This window comes from Salvelinus fontinalis, unplaced genomic scaffold (genome assembly GCF_029448725.1).
Source record: "Salvelinus fontinalis isolate EN_2023a unplaced genomic scaffold, ASM2944872v1 scaffold_0170, whole genome shotgun sequence".
NCBI classification, from domain to species: Eukaryota; Metazoa; Chordata; class Actinopteri; order Salmoniformes; family Salmonidae; genus Salvelinus; species Salvelinus fontinalis.
Window position 1 is genome coordinate 129,969 of NW_026600379.1, and position 17,698 is coordinate 147,666.

Sequence of the window (17,698 nt, forward strand, 5' to 3'; positions counted from 1 at the left end):
CTCTCCGTCTGTCCCTCTCTCTCTCTCTGTCCGTCCCTCTCTCGCTCTCCCTCTGTCATCCCTCTCTCTCTCTTCCTCTGTCCATCCCTCTCTCTCCCTCTGTCTCTGTCCGTCTCTGTCCCTCCCTCTCTTTGTCCTTCTCTCTCTCTGTCCGTCCGTCCCTCTCTCTCTCTCTCTCGTTCTGTCTCTCTCTCTCTCTCTCCTCTCTCTCTCTCTCTCTCTCTCTCTCTCTCTTTCTCTCTGTCTCCAGAGTTATCAGTCTCTCTCCAGTATCAGTGTATCTTCAGACTTACCCAGCATCGTTGTCCGTCCTCTTCAGTACTTTGGAGATGTGAGTAAGACTGTGTCTGAACTGAGAGAGAAACTAGAAGACTTCCTTAAAGGAGAATGGACCAAGATCTCCACTACAGGTGTGTTGAAAACAATAAGAACATCAACTTTAGACCATTGAAAGTTCCCTACTAGTCATATACATGTGGAATATGGTCTGATGATAACATTCCCTCTCTCTGTCAATGTGTTTGTGTGTCTGTAGTGAATATAGTGGATGTTGTACTGCCTCCAGAGCCCAAGACCAGAGAACAGTTGTTACAATGTGAGTCTCTTTATTGTGAAGTAACTAACAGTCTCTTTTTACTGACACTCCTAACAATCCCTCTAGAAATATATAGCAATAGTAGATCTAATCAAAGACTGGGTATCTATCTGACTCCTCATATTTCTCTGATTTGATCTCTGCTGTGCTCTAATCAAAGACAGGGTAGATACAGTATCTGACTTAACTTATTGTTCTGACTCCCCTCATTGGTCTCTGCTCTGCTCTTCTCCCAGATTCCTGTCAGCTCACACTGGACCCAAACACAGCACACACACACCTCTCTCTGTCTAAAGGGAACAGAAAGGTGACCTGTACAGACGAAGTCCAACCATATCCTGACCATCCAGACAGATTCACCAACTACTGTCAGGTTCTGTGTAGAGAGGGTCTGTCTGGACGCTGTTACTGGGAGGTGAAGTGGACTGGTGATGATTGGACAGGGGAGTGGGTTTATATAGCAGTCTCATATAAAGACATCAGCAGAACAGGGACAGGTAGTGGATTTGGATTCAATAACAAGTCCTGGAGTTTAGAGTGCTCTAGTGGTGGTTATTGTTTCAGACACAATAATGTTAAGACTAAAGTATCAGGCCCTCGGTCCTCCAGAGTAGGAGTGTACCTGGATCACAAGGCAGGTACTCTGTCCTTCTACAGTATCTCTGACAAAATGACCCTCCTCCACAGAGTCCAGACCACATTCACTCACCCCCTCTATCCTGGGTTTTATCTTGGTGGTACTGCAGAGCTGGTTAAACTGTAGTAGGGTCCACATAGATACTAGTCATGCTGGTGTAGTCTATAGCTGAGCTGGTTAAACTGTAGTAGGGTCCACATAGATACTAGTGATGCTGGTGTAGTCTATAGCTGAGCTGGTTAAACTGTAGTAGGGTCCACATAGATACTAGTCATGCTGGTGTAGTCTATAGCTGAGCTGGTTAAACTGTAGTAGGGTCCACATAGATACTAGTCATGCTGGTGTAGTCTATAGCTGAGCTGGTTAAACTGTAGTAGGGTCCACATAGATACTAGTCATGCTGGTGTAGTCTATAGCTGAGCTGGTTAAACTGTAGTAGGGTCCACATAGATACTAGTCATGCTGGTGTAGTCTATAGCTGAGCTGGTTAAACTGTAGTAGGGTCCACATAGATACTAGTCATGCTGGTGTAGTCTATAGCTGAGCTGGTTAAACTGTAGTAGGGTCCACATAGACACTAGTCATGCTGGTGTAGTCTATAGCTGAGCTGGTTAAACTGTAGTAGAGTCCACATAGATACTAGTCATGCTGGTGTAGTCTATAGCTGAGCTGGTTAAACTGTAGTAGGGTCCACATAGATACTAGTCATGCTGGTGTAGTCTATAGCTGAGCTGGTTAAACTGTAGTAGTGTCCACATAGTTACTAGTCATGCTGGTGTAGTCTATAGCTGAGCTGGTTAAACTGTAGCAGGGGCCACATAGATACTAGTCATGCTGGTGTAGTCTATAGCTGAGCTGGTTAAACTGTAGTAGGGTCCACATAGATACTAGTCATGCTGGTGTAGTCTATAGCTGAGCTGGTTAAACTGTAGTAGGGTCCACATAGATACTAGTCATGCTGGTGTAGTCTATAGCTGAGCTGGTTAAACTGTAGTAGGGTCCACATAGATACTAGTCATGCTGGTGTAGTCTATAGCTGAGCTGGCTAAACTGTAGTAGGGTCCACATAGATACTAGTCATGCTGGTGTAGTCTATAGCTGAGCTGGTTAAACTGTAGTAGGGTCCACATAGATACTAGTCATGCTGGTGTAGTCTATAGCTGAGCTGGTTAAACTGTAGCAGGGTCCACATAGATACTAGTCATGCTGGTGTTGTCTATAGCTGAGCTGGTTAAACTGTAGCAGGGTCCACATAGATACTAGTCATGCTGGTGTAGTCTATAGCTGAGCTGGTTAAACTGTAGTAGGGTCCACATAGATACTAGTCATGCTGGTGGTGATGGTCCCCAGATGTGATGATTCATTCTGCTCTGTTTTATCTACAATGATTTAACTGATTTGATCTTCAGAAGATGTTATGAATTAAAATTCAATGTTTTCATATTTTTGTAATTGCAATGTTTTAATCTTGCACATTTCCATGAATCATGATGTCTGGTGTTGATGTATATTGGTTGTCATTCAGAACCATTGATATGTTTCCTCAGTTGGTTCTCTGTCTCTATGTAATTCTCCTCAGTATCATTGATCAGCTTGTTGGTCCTAATTGATGTGTTCTCTGTCACCTGGAGCTGCATGGAAAATGGTCCTGGAACTAAAGGACAATTCAGGACTAGTCAGCCCACTACAAGCTGGTATCACTTACTTTCTACTAAACTATATGGACTGGTTTCCCAGACACAGATTAATGTTAGTCCTGGACTAAAAAGTATGTTCAATGTAGATGTCCAGGAAAGCGTCCCTAAATGTGTCATCTTTCATCCTCCCATACTGCTCAGTCCAGCAACATTAAACCTGTCCAGCAGGTGGTGCTATTGACCAAACAATAAAACCAGCAGATATCTTGACTTGCCACTCAGTATATCTGTCACACCCTGGCCTTAGTTATCTTTGTTTTCATTAGTATTTTAGTTAGGTCAGGGTGTGACATGGGTTAGTATGTGTTTTTGTATTGGTATAGTGTGGTTTGTGTGATTGAGTGGGTTTCATAGAGTAGATGGGGTTGTGTTCAGTGTAGGTGTTTAGTATAGTCTATGGTTGAGTGTTGTGTCTAGGTATGTCTATGGTTGCCTGATTGGTTCTCAATCAGAGACAGATGTTGTTCATTTGTCTCTGATTGGGAGCCATATTTTAGGTAGCCATGGGCATCATGTATTTGTGGGTAATTGTCTATGTTGAACGTTTGTAGCCTGTGTGTGTGCACGACGTTAGTAGCTTCACGGTCGTTTGTTTGTTTGGTTAGTTTGTAAAGTGTTTAGTTTCGTGTTTGCTCTCTTCTCAAATAAAAAGATGTTATTTTCAAGCGCTGCGCCTTGGTCTTCATTCTCTCCAGTAGACGATTGTGACAGAATTACCCACCAACGGACCAAGCAGCGGAAAATAAAGCAACAGCAGCGATGTCAAGACTCCTGGACGTGGGAGGAGATCCTAGACGGGAGAGGACCCTGGTCACAGCCAGGGGAATATCACTGCCCCAAGGCAGAGATGGAGGCAGCACGGCGACACGATAGGAAGCCCAAGAAACAGCACAAAAAAACTCTTGGAGGGAGGCACTTGGAGCAGTCGGCGAAGTTGAGGGGTGAGTCTGAGATGGTCGAGGAGTTATTGGACAGATTGGAGGAGAGTGAACGAAGGGGAGATTATGAGACATTCGAGGAGTTGTTGACGAAATTGGAGGAGAGTGAAGAGAGAGAGCTGTTGGTTTGGCAGAGTATGCATGGCATTTTCCTTGAGGAGCGTGTTAGCTGTCCGATGCCACCTGGGTCAGTTCCTCGTACTCAGCCTGAAACTGGTATTAGAGTTCCGGAGGATTTGATGCCGGCCGTACATACCAGGTCTCCAGTACACCTTCACAACCCGGTGTGTCCTGTTCCTACCTTTTGCACTCATCCTGAGATGCATGTCCCCAGCCCGGTACCACCAGTTCCGGCACCAAGCACTAGGTCTAATGTGCGTCTCCAGAGCCCTGTACGCACTGTTCCTGCTCCCCGCAATAGCCTTGAGGTGCGTGTCTCCAGCCCATTACCACCAGTGTCTACACCACGCATCAAGCTTCCTGTGCGTCTCCAGAGCCCTGTTCCTCCTCCACGTACTAGCCCTGTGGTGCGTGTCTCCAGCCTATTACCACCAGTGCTTAAACCACGCAACAAGCCTCCTGTGTGTCCCCAGAGTCCTGTGCGTCCTGTTGCTGCTCCCCGCACTAGCCCTGAGATGCGTGTCCCCAGTCCGGTACCACCAGTTCCGGCACCACGCACTAGGCCTAATGTGCGCTCCCAGGGTCCAGTATGCCCTGTTCCTTTTCCCCGCACTAGCCCTGAGATGCGTGTCCCAAGCCCGGTACCACCAGTTCCGGCACCACGCACTAGGCCTAATGTGCGCTCCCAGGGTCCAGTATGCCCTGTTCCTTATCCCCGCACTAGCCCTGAGATGCGTGTCCCCAGCCCGGTAACACCAGTTCCGGCACCACGCACCAGGCCTACAGTGCGCCTCAGCCGGCCAGAGTCTGCCGTCTGCACAGCGATGCCTGAACTGCCCGTCTGCCAAGCGCCATCTGAGCCATCCGTCTACCCAGCGCCATCTGAGCCATCCGTCTACCCAGCGCCATCTGAGCCATCCGTCTACCCAGCGCCATCTGAGCCATCCGTCTACCCAGCGCCATCTGAGCCATCCGTCTATCCAGCGTCATCTGAGCCATCCGTCTGCCCCGAGCCATTAGAGCTGCCCGTCTGTCCCGAGCTGTCAGAGCCGTTCGTCAGTCAGGAGCCGCTAGAGCCATTCGTCAGACAGGATCTGCCAGAGCCGCCAACCAGACAGGATCTGCCAGAGCCGCCAACCAGACAGGATCTGCCAGAGCCGCCAACCAGACAGGATCTGCCAGAGCCGCCAACCAGACAGGATCTGCCAGAGCCGCCAACCAGACAGGATCTGCCAGAGCCGCCAACCAGACAGGATCTGCCAGAGCCGCCAACCAGACAGGATCTGCCAGAGCCGCCAACCAGACAGGATCTGCCAGAGCCGCCAACCAGACAGGATCTGCCAGATCCGTCAGCCAGCCATGAGCAGCCAGATCCGTCAGCCAGCCATGAGCAGCCAGATCCGTCAGCCAGCCATGAGTAGCCAGATCCGTCAGCCAGCCATGAGCAGCCAGATCCGTCAGCCAGCCATGAGCAGCCAGATCCGTCAGCCAGCCATGAGCAGCCAGATCCGTCAGCCAGCCATGGGCCGTCCCTCAGTCCGGAGCTGCCGTCCCTCAGTCCGGAGCTGCCGTCCCTCAGTCCGGAGCTGCCGTCCCTCAGTCCGGAGCTGCCGTCCCTCAGTCCGGAGCTGCCGTCCCTCAGTCCGGAGCTGCCGTCCCTCAGTCCGGAGCTGCCGCCCCTTATCCCGGTGCTGCCCCTTTGTCCGGTGCTGCCCCTTTGTCCGGTGCTGCCCCTTTGTCCGGTGCTGCCCCTTTGTCCGGTGCTGCCCCTTTGTCCGGTGCTGCCCCTTTGTCCGGTGCTGCCCCTTTGTCCGGTGCTGCCCCTTTGTCCGGTGCTGCCCCTGAATCCAGTGGGGTTAAGTTGGAGGGTGGACATTTGGAGGAGGCTACAAAAGCGGGTAGTGACTATGGTGGGGTGGGGACCACGACCAGTACCAGAGCCGCCACCATGGACAGACGCCCACCCAGACCCTCCCATAGACTTTATGCTGGTGCGTCCGGAGTTCGCACCTTAAGGGGGGGGTTATGTCACACCCTGGCCTTAGTTATCTTTGTTTTCATTAGTATTTTAGTTAGGTCAGGGTGTGACATGGGTTAGTATGTGTTTTTGTATTGGTATAGTGTGGTTTGTGTGATTGAGTGGGTTTCATAGAGTAGATGGGTTTGTGTTCAGTGTAGGTGTTTAGCATAGTCTATGGTTGAGTGTTGTGTCTAGGTATGTCTATGGTTGCCTGATTGGTTCTCAATCAGAGACAGATGTTGTTCATTTGTCTCTGATTGGGAGCCATATTTTAGGTAGCCATGGGCATCATGTATTTGTGGGTAATTGTCTATGTTGAACGTTTGTAGCCTGTGTGTGTGCACGACGTTAGTAGCTTCACGGTCGTTTGTTTGTTTGGTTAGTTTGTAAAGTGTTTAGTTTCGTGTTTGCTCTCTTCTCAAATAAAAAGAAGATGTTCTTTTCAAGCGCTGCGCCTTGGTCCTCATTCTCTCCAGTAGACGATCGTGACAATATCAGTAATGTTCAGAATAGTACTTTAATATCATTGGAGATTGATGGTCTTTTTAATCCACTATCCAGAGTCAGGAACAGATGAAGTTAGGTCTGCTACTGTTCAGTGATTAAATATGATTTATGGTGATGGGAAATAATAAAAAAACACTAAACTTCATCTAGTAATAGTTTTCCTTTGTTATTTATTCCAAGGTGTGTCTTTAACTTGTAAATGTATTGTGTGGAGGTGAGCTAGTGGTGTGGCTGATAGAATAGAATGAAAAGGGAGGAGGGGAGAAAGAGGGGAGGAGTGAGGGGCTGTTCAAGAAACAAGATGAGGAAGAGGAAGATGTTCAGGGGAATTACTGGCTCTGTTCCAAATGGTTCCCTATTCCCTACGTAGTGCACTACGGTGCTTCTGACCAGGTCTAAAGTAGTGTTCTACGTAGGGAATAGGGTGTAGATTTATTACAAAATCATGCTTTAGTGTTTGGCACAAAAATATATTCGATCTCCACCCCCCCACTTCCTGTCTGTCATCCCCCAGTTCTGTTAAGACTTCCTCTCATTGAACTGGGCCTCATTTTAAATGGTCGCTGAATTGATAGTCCATACTGGGCTTTACTATGGTTCTACATACAGTACCTGTATTGATAGTCCATACTGGGCTTTACTATGGTTCTACATACAGTACCTGTATTGATAGTCCATACTGGGCTTTACTATGGTTCTACATACAGTACCTGTATTGATAGTCCATACTGGTCTTTACTATGGTTCTACATACAGTATCTGTATTGATGAGGGCCTCATCATCCGGCTGCACAAAGAAAGCCAGGGACTGCAGTGTGCTCCAGTCTCCAGCAGGGGGCAGTAAAACCCTATGGACCTGAAAGGGACTGCAGTGTGCTCTAGTCTCCAGCAGGCGGCAGTAGAACCCTATGGACCTGAAAGGGACTGCAGTGTGCTCCAGTCTCCAGCAGGGGGCAGTAAAACCCTATGGACCTGAAAGGGACTGCAGTGTGCTCCAGTCTCCAGCAGGGGGCAGTAAAACCCAATTGACCTGAAAGGGAAAGTGAGGACTAAAAATCAAAGGTGAATTTACATTGATGTTTCCACGGAGACCTGCATCATATCCACGAGGCACCAAACTGAAGAAAATAAACTGAAACAGGGAGGGACTAACTGAACTAAAATAATTATGTTGCTAAATGTTTTGCTACAGTGTTCTCTAACGAATACGACCCTGGATTCAAATACTATTTGAAATCTTACAAATACTTTGAGCATTTCCTTTAGTCCTCCAGGTGGGTGGGGTTTGTTTGTACTTTTAGGACTTTTCTATTGGTTCCATTACAACAAACTCATTCAACCACTGCTTATTAAATATTCAACATTATTTTAAGGCAGGTCTGTTTCCACGTGCAATAAGCCTGTAACGTCTTGTATGATCTCATCAGGTAAAGGTGTGTCAAATGGAAGGGCAAGTCTCACCACTGAGAGGAAAACATCACTGGTCCACCTCTGCATCAGGTCAGCTATGTTGATCAGTACTGTCCCAGGGATGCTGGGAGCAGAGATGAACTCCCCTGACCTGGTACCACCTATGGAGTTGTCATTTTAATATCAGTTTAACCCCATTACTGCTATAACACATAAACCATGTTAATAGAATGAAATGGATCCAGGCTCCATTTACTCAATAATAGATTCCATCACAGGTCACTTGGTAAGTTTGTTAATATCTCCAAAGTGGTCTGAAATCAAGATGACTGCAGGTCTGAATCCCAAACTAATGGGGGGAAATGGCTCCATCTAATAAGATGGTATTTAGAGATATGGACGTTTTTTGCAGGTCAAAAATGTACTTAACAAGTCACATAAGTTACATGGACTCACTCTGTGAGCATTAATATTACTAGAGACAACATTTTTACTACCAGAAGACGTAGCCAGGAAAACTCCTGTCCCCTAATATAAGCTGCAGAGGATTCAGTGGTGTCTTGTTTACCTGCAGGCCACCCTCTTGGTTCTAGAAGACCAGAGGATTCAGTGGTGTCTTGTTTACCTGCAGGACACCCTCTTGGTTCTAGAAGACCAGATGATTCAGTGGTGTCTTGTTTACCTGCAGGACACCCTCTTGGTTCTAGAAGACCAGAGGATTCAGTGGTGTCTTGTTGACCTGCAGGACACCCTCTTGGTTCTAGAAGACCAGAGGATTCAGTGGTGTCTTGTTTACCTGCAGGACACCTTCTTGGTTCTAGAAGACCAGATGATTCAGTGGTGTCTTGTTTACCTGCAGGCCGCCCTCTTGGTTCTAGAAGACCAGATGATTCAGTGGTGTCTTGTTTACCTGCAGGCCGCCCTCTTGGTTCTAGAAGACCAGAGGATTCAGTGGTGTCTTGTTTACCTGCAGTACACCCTCTTGGTTCTAGAAGACCAGAGGATTCAGTGGTGTCTTGTTTACCTGCTGGACACCCTCTTGGTTCTAATGTTTTATTAGGGTTAGGGTTAGGGTTGTTTAAAGTAGTCCTTTGCATAGAGTTGTAAAGCTTTTTAATACTGATAGCATCAACAGCCAGACAGACAGACAGACCGACAGACCGACAGACAGACAGACAGACAGACAGACAGACAGACAGACAGACAGACAGACAGACAGGTTGTTTACTATGACTGGATGAAGGGATGCAGTGTTGAAGGCTTCCTTTAAGCAAACCAGATGGCACCATTTTTATTTTATTTGTTATTTACAGATAGCCAGGGGTGTCACGGATTCCCCCGGTGCTGCTGCTCATTCAGTTCACCAGCTCCGGAGGTCTACGTCACCGGTCTTCGTGGCATCACCGAACCCCGGACTGTCTTCTCTCATTACGCACACCTGGTTCCCATTCCCCCTGATTAGTATGTGTATATATATGTGCCCTCTGTTCCCCATTGTCCTTGTCGGTTATTGTTACCAAGTCCGTTGGTCTTGTGAGTAAAGTTAGTTGCCAATCCCCATATAAAGTCCAAAGAAGAAAAAGCCTGGAAGGAGGAGAGATGATCAGAAACGATTTGGTTGACTGTTTTATGTGTGGCTTAATCGTCGAAGTAGAGGATCTTGTGCATTTCAGGTAAAATAACAACTCAACGTTTATATCCCAGGACAAAATAGCAACAGCAAACTAGCTAGCTAAATTGCCATAAATGTTTAACGCTTTTCGACCTGTCCCCAAATTAATGTAATTGGTTCAGAGTTTGTTTTTATATTTTAACCTGCGTGACGTGATCACGTTTCGTGTGGGGGGACAAAATCTATTTACGCACGGCCGGTTTGGGACCTGCGGGGGGGTTGGAGGATTATAAGGACCTGTAACAGAGGCCCTAAAATGATTAGAACATTAGGTTAATAATTTAATATAGACTTATATTTTTACTTACCGTTAATTAATATAATATTTTATTTACAATGTACTAATAAGACTAATGGTTTATTTTTCTTTTTCTTTTTTTGGCAACAAGTAAACATCCAGAGAGCCCCCCTCTATTTGGTCCTGCCCCCAAACCAGCACGAACGGTACTTGCTAGCAGTGAATTGGCCCAACAGATGCAGCTTCAGGCTCAGCAGCACTGTCTCCCCATCCCCATACCCCTGAACCAGCCCTGTCTCCCCATCCCCATACCCCTGAACCAGCCCTGTCTCCCCATACCCTTGAACCAGCCCTACTCCCAACTGAAGAAGAAGGTGAGCAGCATTATGTTGAATGACATGTCAGTTGGCATAATTGCAGGGGGTCTGTGAGAATTTATTTTATTATTATGAAATAAAATAAAGATTAAGTCCTTTTTTAATGATATTAATTCAAACACTGTAATTATTTTTCCACATAATGATCATTATATGAAACAAAAACAGCCTGTAGTCTTGGATGCTGGACAGTTTGAAACATTGAATGACTCAGTCTGTATAAGTGACAGCCGATGTTAAAATAATACCTTCAAGTCATTAGGCCAAGGTATGTCGCTCAAGGTACTAAACGACATCATAACCGCCATCGATAAAAGATTGTACTGTGCAGCCGTCTTCATCGACCTGGCCAAGGTTTTCGACTCTGTCAATCACCGTATTCTTATCGGCAGACTCAACAGCCTTGGTTTCTCTAATGACTGCCTCGCCTGCTTCACCAACTACCTCTGAGAGAGTTCAGTGTGTCAAATCGGAGGGCCTGTTGTCCGGACCTCTGGCAGTCTCTATGGAGGTACCACAGGGTTCAATTCTCGAGCCAACTCTTTTCTCTGTATATATTTAACGATGTTGCTCTTGCCTTATATTTCCCTCACTAACTTTAAACATCAGCTAACCGATCGCTGCAGCTGTACGTAGCCCATCTGTAAATAGCCTACCCAATCTATCTACCTCATCCCCATATTGTTTTATTTACTTTGCTGCTCTTTTGCACACCAGTATCACTACTTACACACCTTCATCTGCTCATCATCATCTGCTCATCTATCACTCCAGTGTTAATCTGCTAAATTGTAATTACTTTGCTACTATGGCCTATTTATTGCCTTACCTCCTCACGCCATTTGCACACACTGTATATATAATTTTTTTCTATTGTGTTATTGACTGTACGCTTGTTTATCCCATGTGTAACTCTGTGTTTGTCACACTGCTTTGCTTTATCTTGGCCAGGTTGCATTTATAAATGAGAACGTGTTCTCAACTAGCCTACCTGGTTAAATAAAGGTGAAATCAAATCAAATTAAAATGTCTCCATGGCTTTGATGCAGACTGAAATATGGTCGTTTACTGACATCTAGTGGTGGTGATACGCTACTGCAGGTAATTTGGGTCAATATTCTGCAGAATTCAGTGCTGTTTAATTTTTTCCGTGGTGCATTCAGTTAATCTAAGTCAACAGAATGGTATTAACTGACATTTTGGTTGTTATTACAAATTATATTATATTATAGGATATATTATCATATGAGTCATGTACTCTACAGAGCCAGGAATCTCTTCAAGTGATACAGTTTTGTCAGGGTGTGGAGGAAGAGGTGAAAGACAGTTCTGGCAGAACCAATGAGGATGGAGCAAATGAGAGAAGGTGCACAGAAAGACAAAGTGAGGATCTGAAAAACAAGCTGATCAGTGACTTTGCTAGCAAGGAAGCTGGGCTCTTGGTGAGTAAGGCTGAGCAAGGGCCAGTGATAACTGTTAAATGGCAGGGCTATGGATATTGGATCACTACACACATGAGGCCCACAGGCAGAGAACAAGATATATCTCAAAGTAATGGCTGGATTGTCATAAAATATGTTGTGCACAATCAAGACCCCAAGTGGAAGAAACCTGTTGACTTGGTGACCTCTTGACCTTTCCTCTAGCGCCACCATCAGGCCTTTTCATTTCCATGTTGTTTTCCATTTCCACTTGTACAGCTGCTTATTGTCTCGTTGGTATGTATACTTAGTTAAAATATCTGCTGCTGATTTTATTATTTTGTTTGTTATATCATTCTATAGATGATCAAGTTCATTTATTTTAATTGAAGAGGTTATAATGTATATTTTAGTTATATTTATTTTAGGTTATTCATTAATGTTAAGATAATTTTTTATTCAATAATTGTACTATTAAAATGACATTTAGACTGTAAAAGATGCCTTTTAGCACATTTCATCAAATAGTGAATTCCACTGTATGCAGAATGTTGCCTGTGTTATACCTTCACAGCTCACTGTCAGGAAATATCCTACAGTAAATATTGGACTACAAGAGTTGCAAGCCTGCAAAGGTAGAGTTATTTAAATCTTTGAATGGGTGGATTGTGTTCTGGAGGTGTGTGGTTACAGCAGTTGTACAGGGTTGGTGTGGTGGTGGGGCCCAATGTGATATCTTTTCATGGGGCCCCAAGTCCATGACGGCGCCCCTGGGTGAAAGTATAGTTTCACTCCTCCATATGTGCACAGCAATATGCCTTCTTTATTCCTTAAAGCAGAGAGCTCTTTACCATCTCTATGCTCCTATTATTAAGCTATGATATAGTTATATAGGTACATCTAATAGATCCTGCAGAGCATCATCAGAGCAAAGGGTGGCTACTTAAACAAATCAAAATATGTTTTTTATTTTTCAAACACTTTTGTTTTGTTGGTTAATACGTGATTATATGTTATTTCAAAGTTGATGTCCACTATTATTCCACAATGTAGAAAATAAAGAAAAACCCTTAAATGAGAAGGTGTGTTCAAACTTTTAACTGGTACTGTATGTCAAGACAACGTTAGCGGTGTGACTTCTCAGAAATGTTCATCTGTTTCCCAGAACTGCCTGTTGCGCTGTTTTCCAGCGGGCTGGTATCATTTGCAATGGATGTAAAAACAGACTTTGTTGACTTGTGAGGCCAGTGGTGTACATGGTGAGTTAAGACAATCAGAAATCAGACATTGCCAAATGGGCACTTTCCTACATCTGAATGCATTCTGGAGAGAGACACACCATAACTTCACCACCTCCCCTTCTTCTTGAGGCAAAATGTTACATTATACTCATGACACATAATCTTCACACTTGTTTACGGCGCTTTTCATTGACAGTCACAACTCAATCAACTACACCTACTGCCATGCCCACTACCCAAATCGCAGGCTTCCCAAACACACTGGAGGGATTTGAAACAATCCACAGCATTTATTTTAATGAAGTGAATGTTCCTCTGTGGCTAAGATGCTCCCTGGTGAAGTATTTTTATAATGTTATTTAGACAGGAGTAATTCTATAATGTTGGTGAAACATCACGTTACTTTAGGGCAATCCAGCATCCTAACTGTGCACTGTGAACGTGCTAACTTTCCTTTCCATTTCACAAGAAGCTGAAACCAGACATCTGTAAATAATGATGAGATGCTCATGTCTCCACCCTAACAATGGGGGTCTTAGACTCTACACCGGTTATAAAGAGGATTCATGTGCTTCATTTGAAGGAGTTATTTGGCCACTTTGGTACAGACCTTATTAAAACATATAGGGCTATGGGTTAGGCTACATGAGGTGTGATACTAACCTTATTAAAACATATAGGACTATGGGCTAGGCTACATGAGGTGTGATACTAACCTTATTAAAACATATAGGGCTATGGGCTAGGCTACATGAGGTGTTATACTAACCTTATTAAAACATATAGGACTATGGGCTAGGCTACATGAGGTGTGATACTAACCTTATTTAAACATATAGGGCTATGGGCTAGGCTACATGAGGTGTTATACTAACCTTATTAAAACATATAGGACTATGGGCTAGGCTACATGAGGTGTGATACTAACCTTATTAAAACATATAGGACTATGGGCTAGACTACATGAGGTGCGATACTAACCTTATCAAAACATATAGGACTATGGGCTAGGCTACATGAGGTGTGATACTAACCTTATTAAAACATATAGGACTAGGCTACATGAGGTGTGATACTAACCTTATTAAAACATATAGGACTATGGGCTAGGCTTCATGAGGTGTGATACTAACCTTATTAAAACATATAGGACTAGGCTACATGAGGTGTGATACTAACCTTATTAAAACATATAGGCCTATGGGCTAGGCTACATGAGGTGTGATACTAACCTTATTAAAACATATAGGCCTATGGGCTAGGCTACATGAGGTGTGATACTAACCTTATTAATTAAAACATATAGGACTATGGGCTAGGCTCCATGAGGTGTGATACTAACCTTATTAAAACATATAGGACTATGGGCTAGGCTACATGAGGTGTGATACGAACCTTATTAAAACATATAGGACTATGGGCTAGGCTACATGAGGTGTGATACTAACTTTATTAAAACATATAGGACTAGGCTACATGAGGTGTGATACTAACCTTATTAAAACATGTAGGACTATGGACTAGGCTACATGAGGTGTGATACTATCCTTATTAAAACATATAAGGCTATGGGCTAGGCTTCATGAGGTGTGATACTAACCTTATTAAAACATGTAGGACTATGGACTAGGCTACATGAGGTGTGATACTATCCTTATTAAAACATATAAGACTATGGGCTAGGCTACATGAGGTGTGCAACTCTGATTGGCCATTAATTTGTCAAAACATAGTGTTTCCTTTAATTTAGTCAGTTACCTGTCTGTATTTGTCATCTGTTACCTTTTTCTTGTTCAAATCATGTGTTTTATTGAAAATGTTCCATTCCCATTGTTATAAACAGGGACAATCGTGACTGACTCCACACACCATAACATTTACATTTAAGTCATTTAGCAGACGCTCTTATCCAGAGCGACTTACAAATTGGAAAGTCCATACATATTCATCCTTCGTCCATACATATAACTCCCTCACGACGCCAGGACAGCGGAGTCAATCACCACCTTCCGGAGACACCTGAAACCCCACCTCTTCAAGGAATACCTAGGATAGGATAAAGCAATCCTTCAGGAATTGAACCCTGTGGTACCCCCATAGAGACTGCCAGAGGACCTGACATCATGCCCTCCGATTTGACACACTGAACTCTGTCTGCAAAGTAGTTGGTGAACCAGGCAAGGCAGTCATTAGAAAAACCGAGGCTACTGAGTCTGCCGATAAGAATATGGTGATTGACAGAGTCGAAAGCCTTGGCCAGGTCGATGAAGACGGCTGCACAGTAATGTCTTTTATCGATGGCGGTTATGATATCGTTTAGTACCTTGAGCGTGGCTGAGGTGCACCCATGACCGGCTCGGAAACCGGATTGCACAGCGGAGAAGGTACGGTGGGATTCGAGATGGTCAGTGATCTGTTTGTTGACTTGGCTTTCGAAGACCTTAGATAGGCAGGGCAGGATGGATATAGGTCTGTAACAGTTTGGGTCCAGGGTGTCTCCCCCTTTGAAGAGGGGGATGACCGCGGCAGCTTTCCAATCCTTGGGGATCTCAGATGATACGAAGGAGAGGTTGATCAGGCTGGTGATAGGGGGTGCGACAATGGCGGCGGACAGTTTCAGAAATAGGGGGTCCAGATTGTCAAGCCCAGCTGATTTGTATGGGTCCAGGTTTTCCAGCTCTTTCAGAACATCTGCTATCTGGATTTGGGTAAAGGAGAAGCTGGGGAGGCTTGGGCGAGTAGCAGCGGAGGGGGCAGGGCTGTTGGCCAAGGTTGGAGTCGCCAGGAGGAAGGCATGGTCAGCCATTGAGAAATGCTTGTTGAAGTCTTCGATTATCACGGATTTATCGGTGGTGACCGTGTTACCTAGCCTCAGTGCAGTGGGCAGCTGGGAGGAGGTGCTCTTGTTCTCCATGGACTTTACAGTATCCCAGAACTTTTTGGAGTTAGAGCTACAGGATGCAAATTTCTGCTTGAAAAAGCTGGCCTTTGCTTTCCTGACTGACTGCGTGTATTGGTTCCTGACTTCCCTGAACAGTTGCATATCGCGGGGGCTCTTCGATGCTATTGCAGTTCGCCACAGGATGTTTTTGTGCTGGTCGAGGGCAGTCAGGTCTGGAGTGAACCAGGGGCTATATCTGTTCTTGGTTCTGCATTTTTTGAACGGAGCATGCTTGTCTAATATGGTGAGGAAGTAACATTTAAAGAATGACCAGGCATCCTCAACTGACGGGATGAGGTCAATATCCTTCCAGGGAACCCGAGCCAGGTCGATTAGAAAGGCCTGCTCGCAGAAGTGTTTTAGGGAGCGTTTGACAGTGATGAGGGGTGGTCGTTTGACCGCGGACCCGTGGCGGATACAGGCAATGAGGCAGTGATCACTGAGATCTTGATTGAAGACAGCAGAGGTGTATTTGGAGGGCAGGTTGGTCAGGATAATGTCTATTAGGGTGCCCATGTTTACGGATTTAGGGTTGTACCTGGTGGGTTCCTTGATGATTTGTGTGAGATTGAGGGCATCAAGCTTGGATTGTAGGACTGCCGGGGTGTTAAGCATATCCCAGTTTAGGTCACCTAACAGAACAAACTCTGAAGCTAGATGGGGAGCGATCAATTCACAGATGGTGTCCAGGGCACAGCTGGGAGCTGAGGAGGGTCGGTAGCAGGCGGCAACAGTGAGAGACTTATTTCTGGAGAGATTCATTTTTAAAATTAGAAGTTCGAACTGTTTGGGCATAGACCTGGAAAGTATGACAGAACTTTGCAGGCTATCTCTGCAGTAGATTGCAACTCCTCCCCCTTTGGCAGTTCTATCTTGACGGAAAGTGTTATAGTTGGGTATGGAAATCTCAGAATTTTTGGTGGCCTTCCTAAGCCAGGATTCGGACACGGCAAGGACATCAGGGTTGGCAGAGTGTGCTAAAGCGGTGAGTAAGGCAAACTTAGGGAGGAGGCTTCTGATGTTGACATGCATGAGGCCAAGGCTTTTTCGATCACAGAAGTCAACAAATGAGGGTGACTGGGGACATGCAGGGCCTGGGTTTACCTCCACATCACCCGAGGAACAGAGGAGTAGTAGGATGAGGGTGCGGCTAAAGGCTATCAAAACTGGTCGCCTAGAGCGTTGGGGACAAAGAATAAAAGGAGCAGATTTATGGGCGTGGTAGAATAGGTTCTGGGCATAATGTGCAGACAGGGGTATGGTGGGGCGTGGGTACAGCGGAGGCAAGCCCAGGCACTGGGTGATGATAAGAGAGGTTGTATCTCTGGACATGCTGGTCTCAATGGGTGAGGTCTCCGCATGTGTGGGGGGTGGGACGAAGGGGGTATCAGAGGTACGGAGAGTGGAACTACGGGGTCCATTGCAAACCAAAACAATGATAGCTAGCCTGAACAACAGTATGCAAGGCATATTGATATTTGAGGGAGACATACAATAAGGCATAAAGTGATTGCAGGTCTTGATTGGGAGAGCTAGCTAAAACAACAGGTGAGATAACAGCAGCTAGTCAGTTAACACAGCAGCAGCAGGTAAAAATGGCGACGGCTAGGCAGAGAGGGTCGGATTAACTACACACAGATCCTGAGTTAAAGCACAGAGCCGACAGATAAAACACAAATAAACGGAATGGAGTACCGTGAATTAATGGACAGTCAAGCAAGCATCAGCTATGTAGCCAAGTGATCATAGTGTCCAGGGGGCAGCCGTAGATGGAGCAGTGAGGCCTCCACTAAGCTAGCCCGCGGCGTAAGATTGTTCGATAGACCTGTTCAGATAGCAGCCGATATGCTCAAGACAGCTAACGATTAGCGGGCCGCAGTTAGC

General features: G+C 45.4%; 1 protein-coding gene across 2 annotated transcripts in view; it reads left to right on the forward strand.

The window, feature by feature from the left end:
- LOC129844068 (tripartite motif-containing protein 16-like) overlaps positions 1-1,513 on the forward strand; it is a 44,012-nt gene extending 42,499 nt beyond the window's left edge. The window contains exon 7 of one of the 2 annotated variants that reach the window (XM_055912434.1): positions 1,039-1,513. In XM_055912434.1, the coding sequence (XP_055768409.1) occupies positions 1,039-1,358 (320 nt within the window). In that variant the 3' untranslated portion in view covers positions 1,359-1,513. The remainder of the gene's footprint in view (positions 1-1,038) is intronic. The other variant, XM_055912435.1, reaches the window with a different exon arrangement.
- The last annotated feature ends 16,185 nt before the right edge of the window (positions 1,514-17,698 follow it).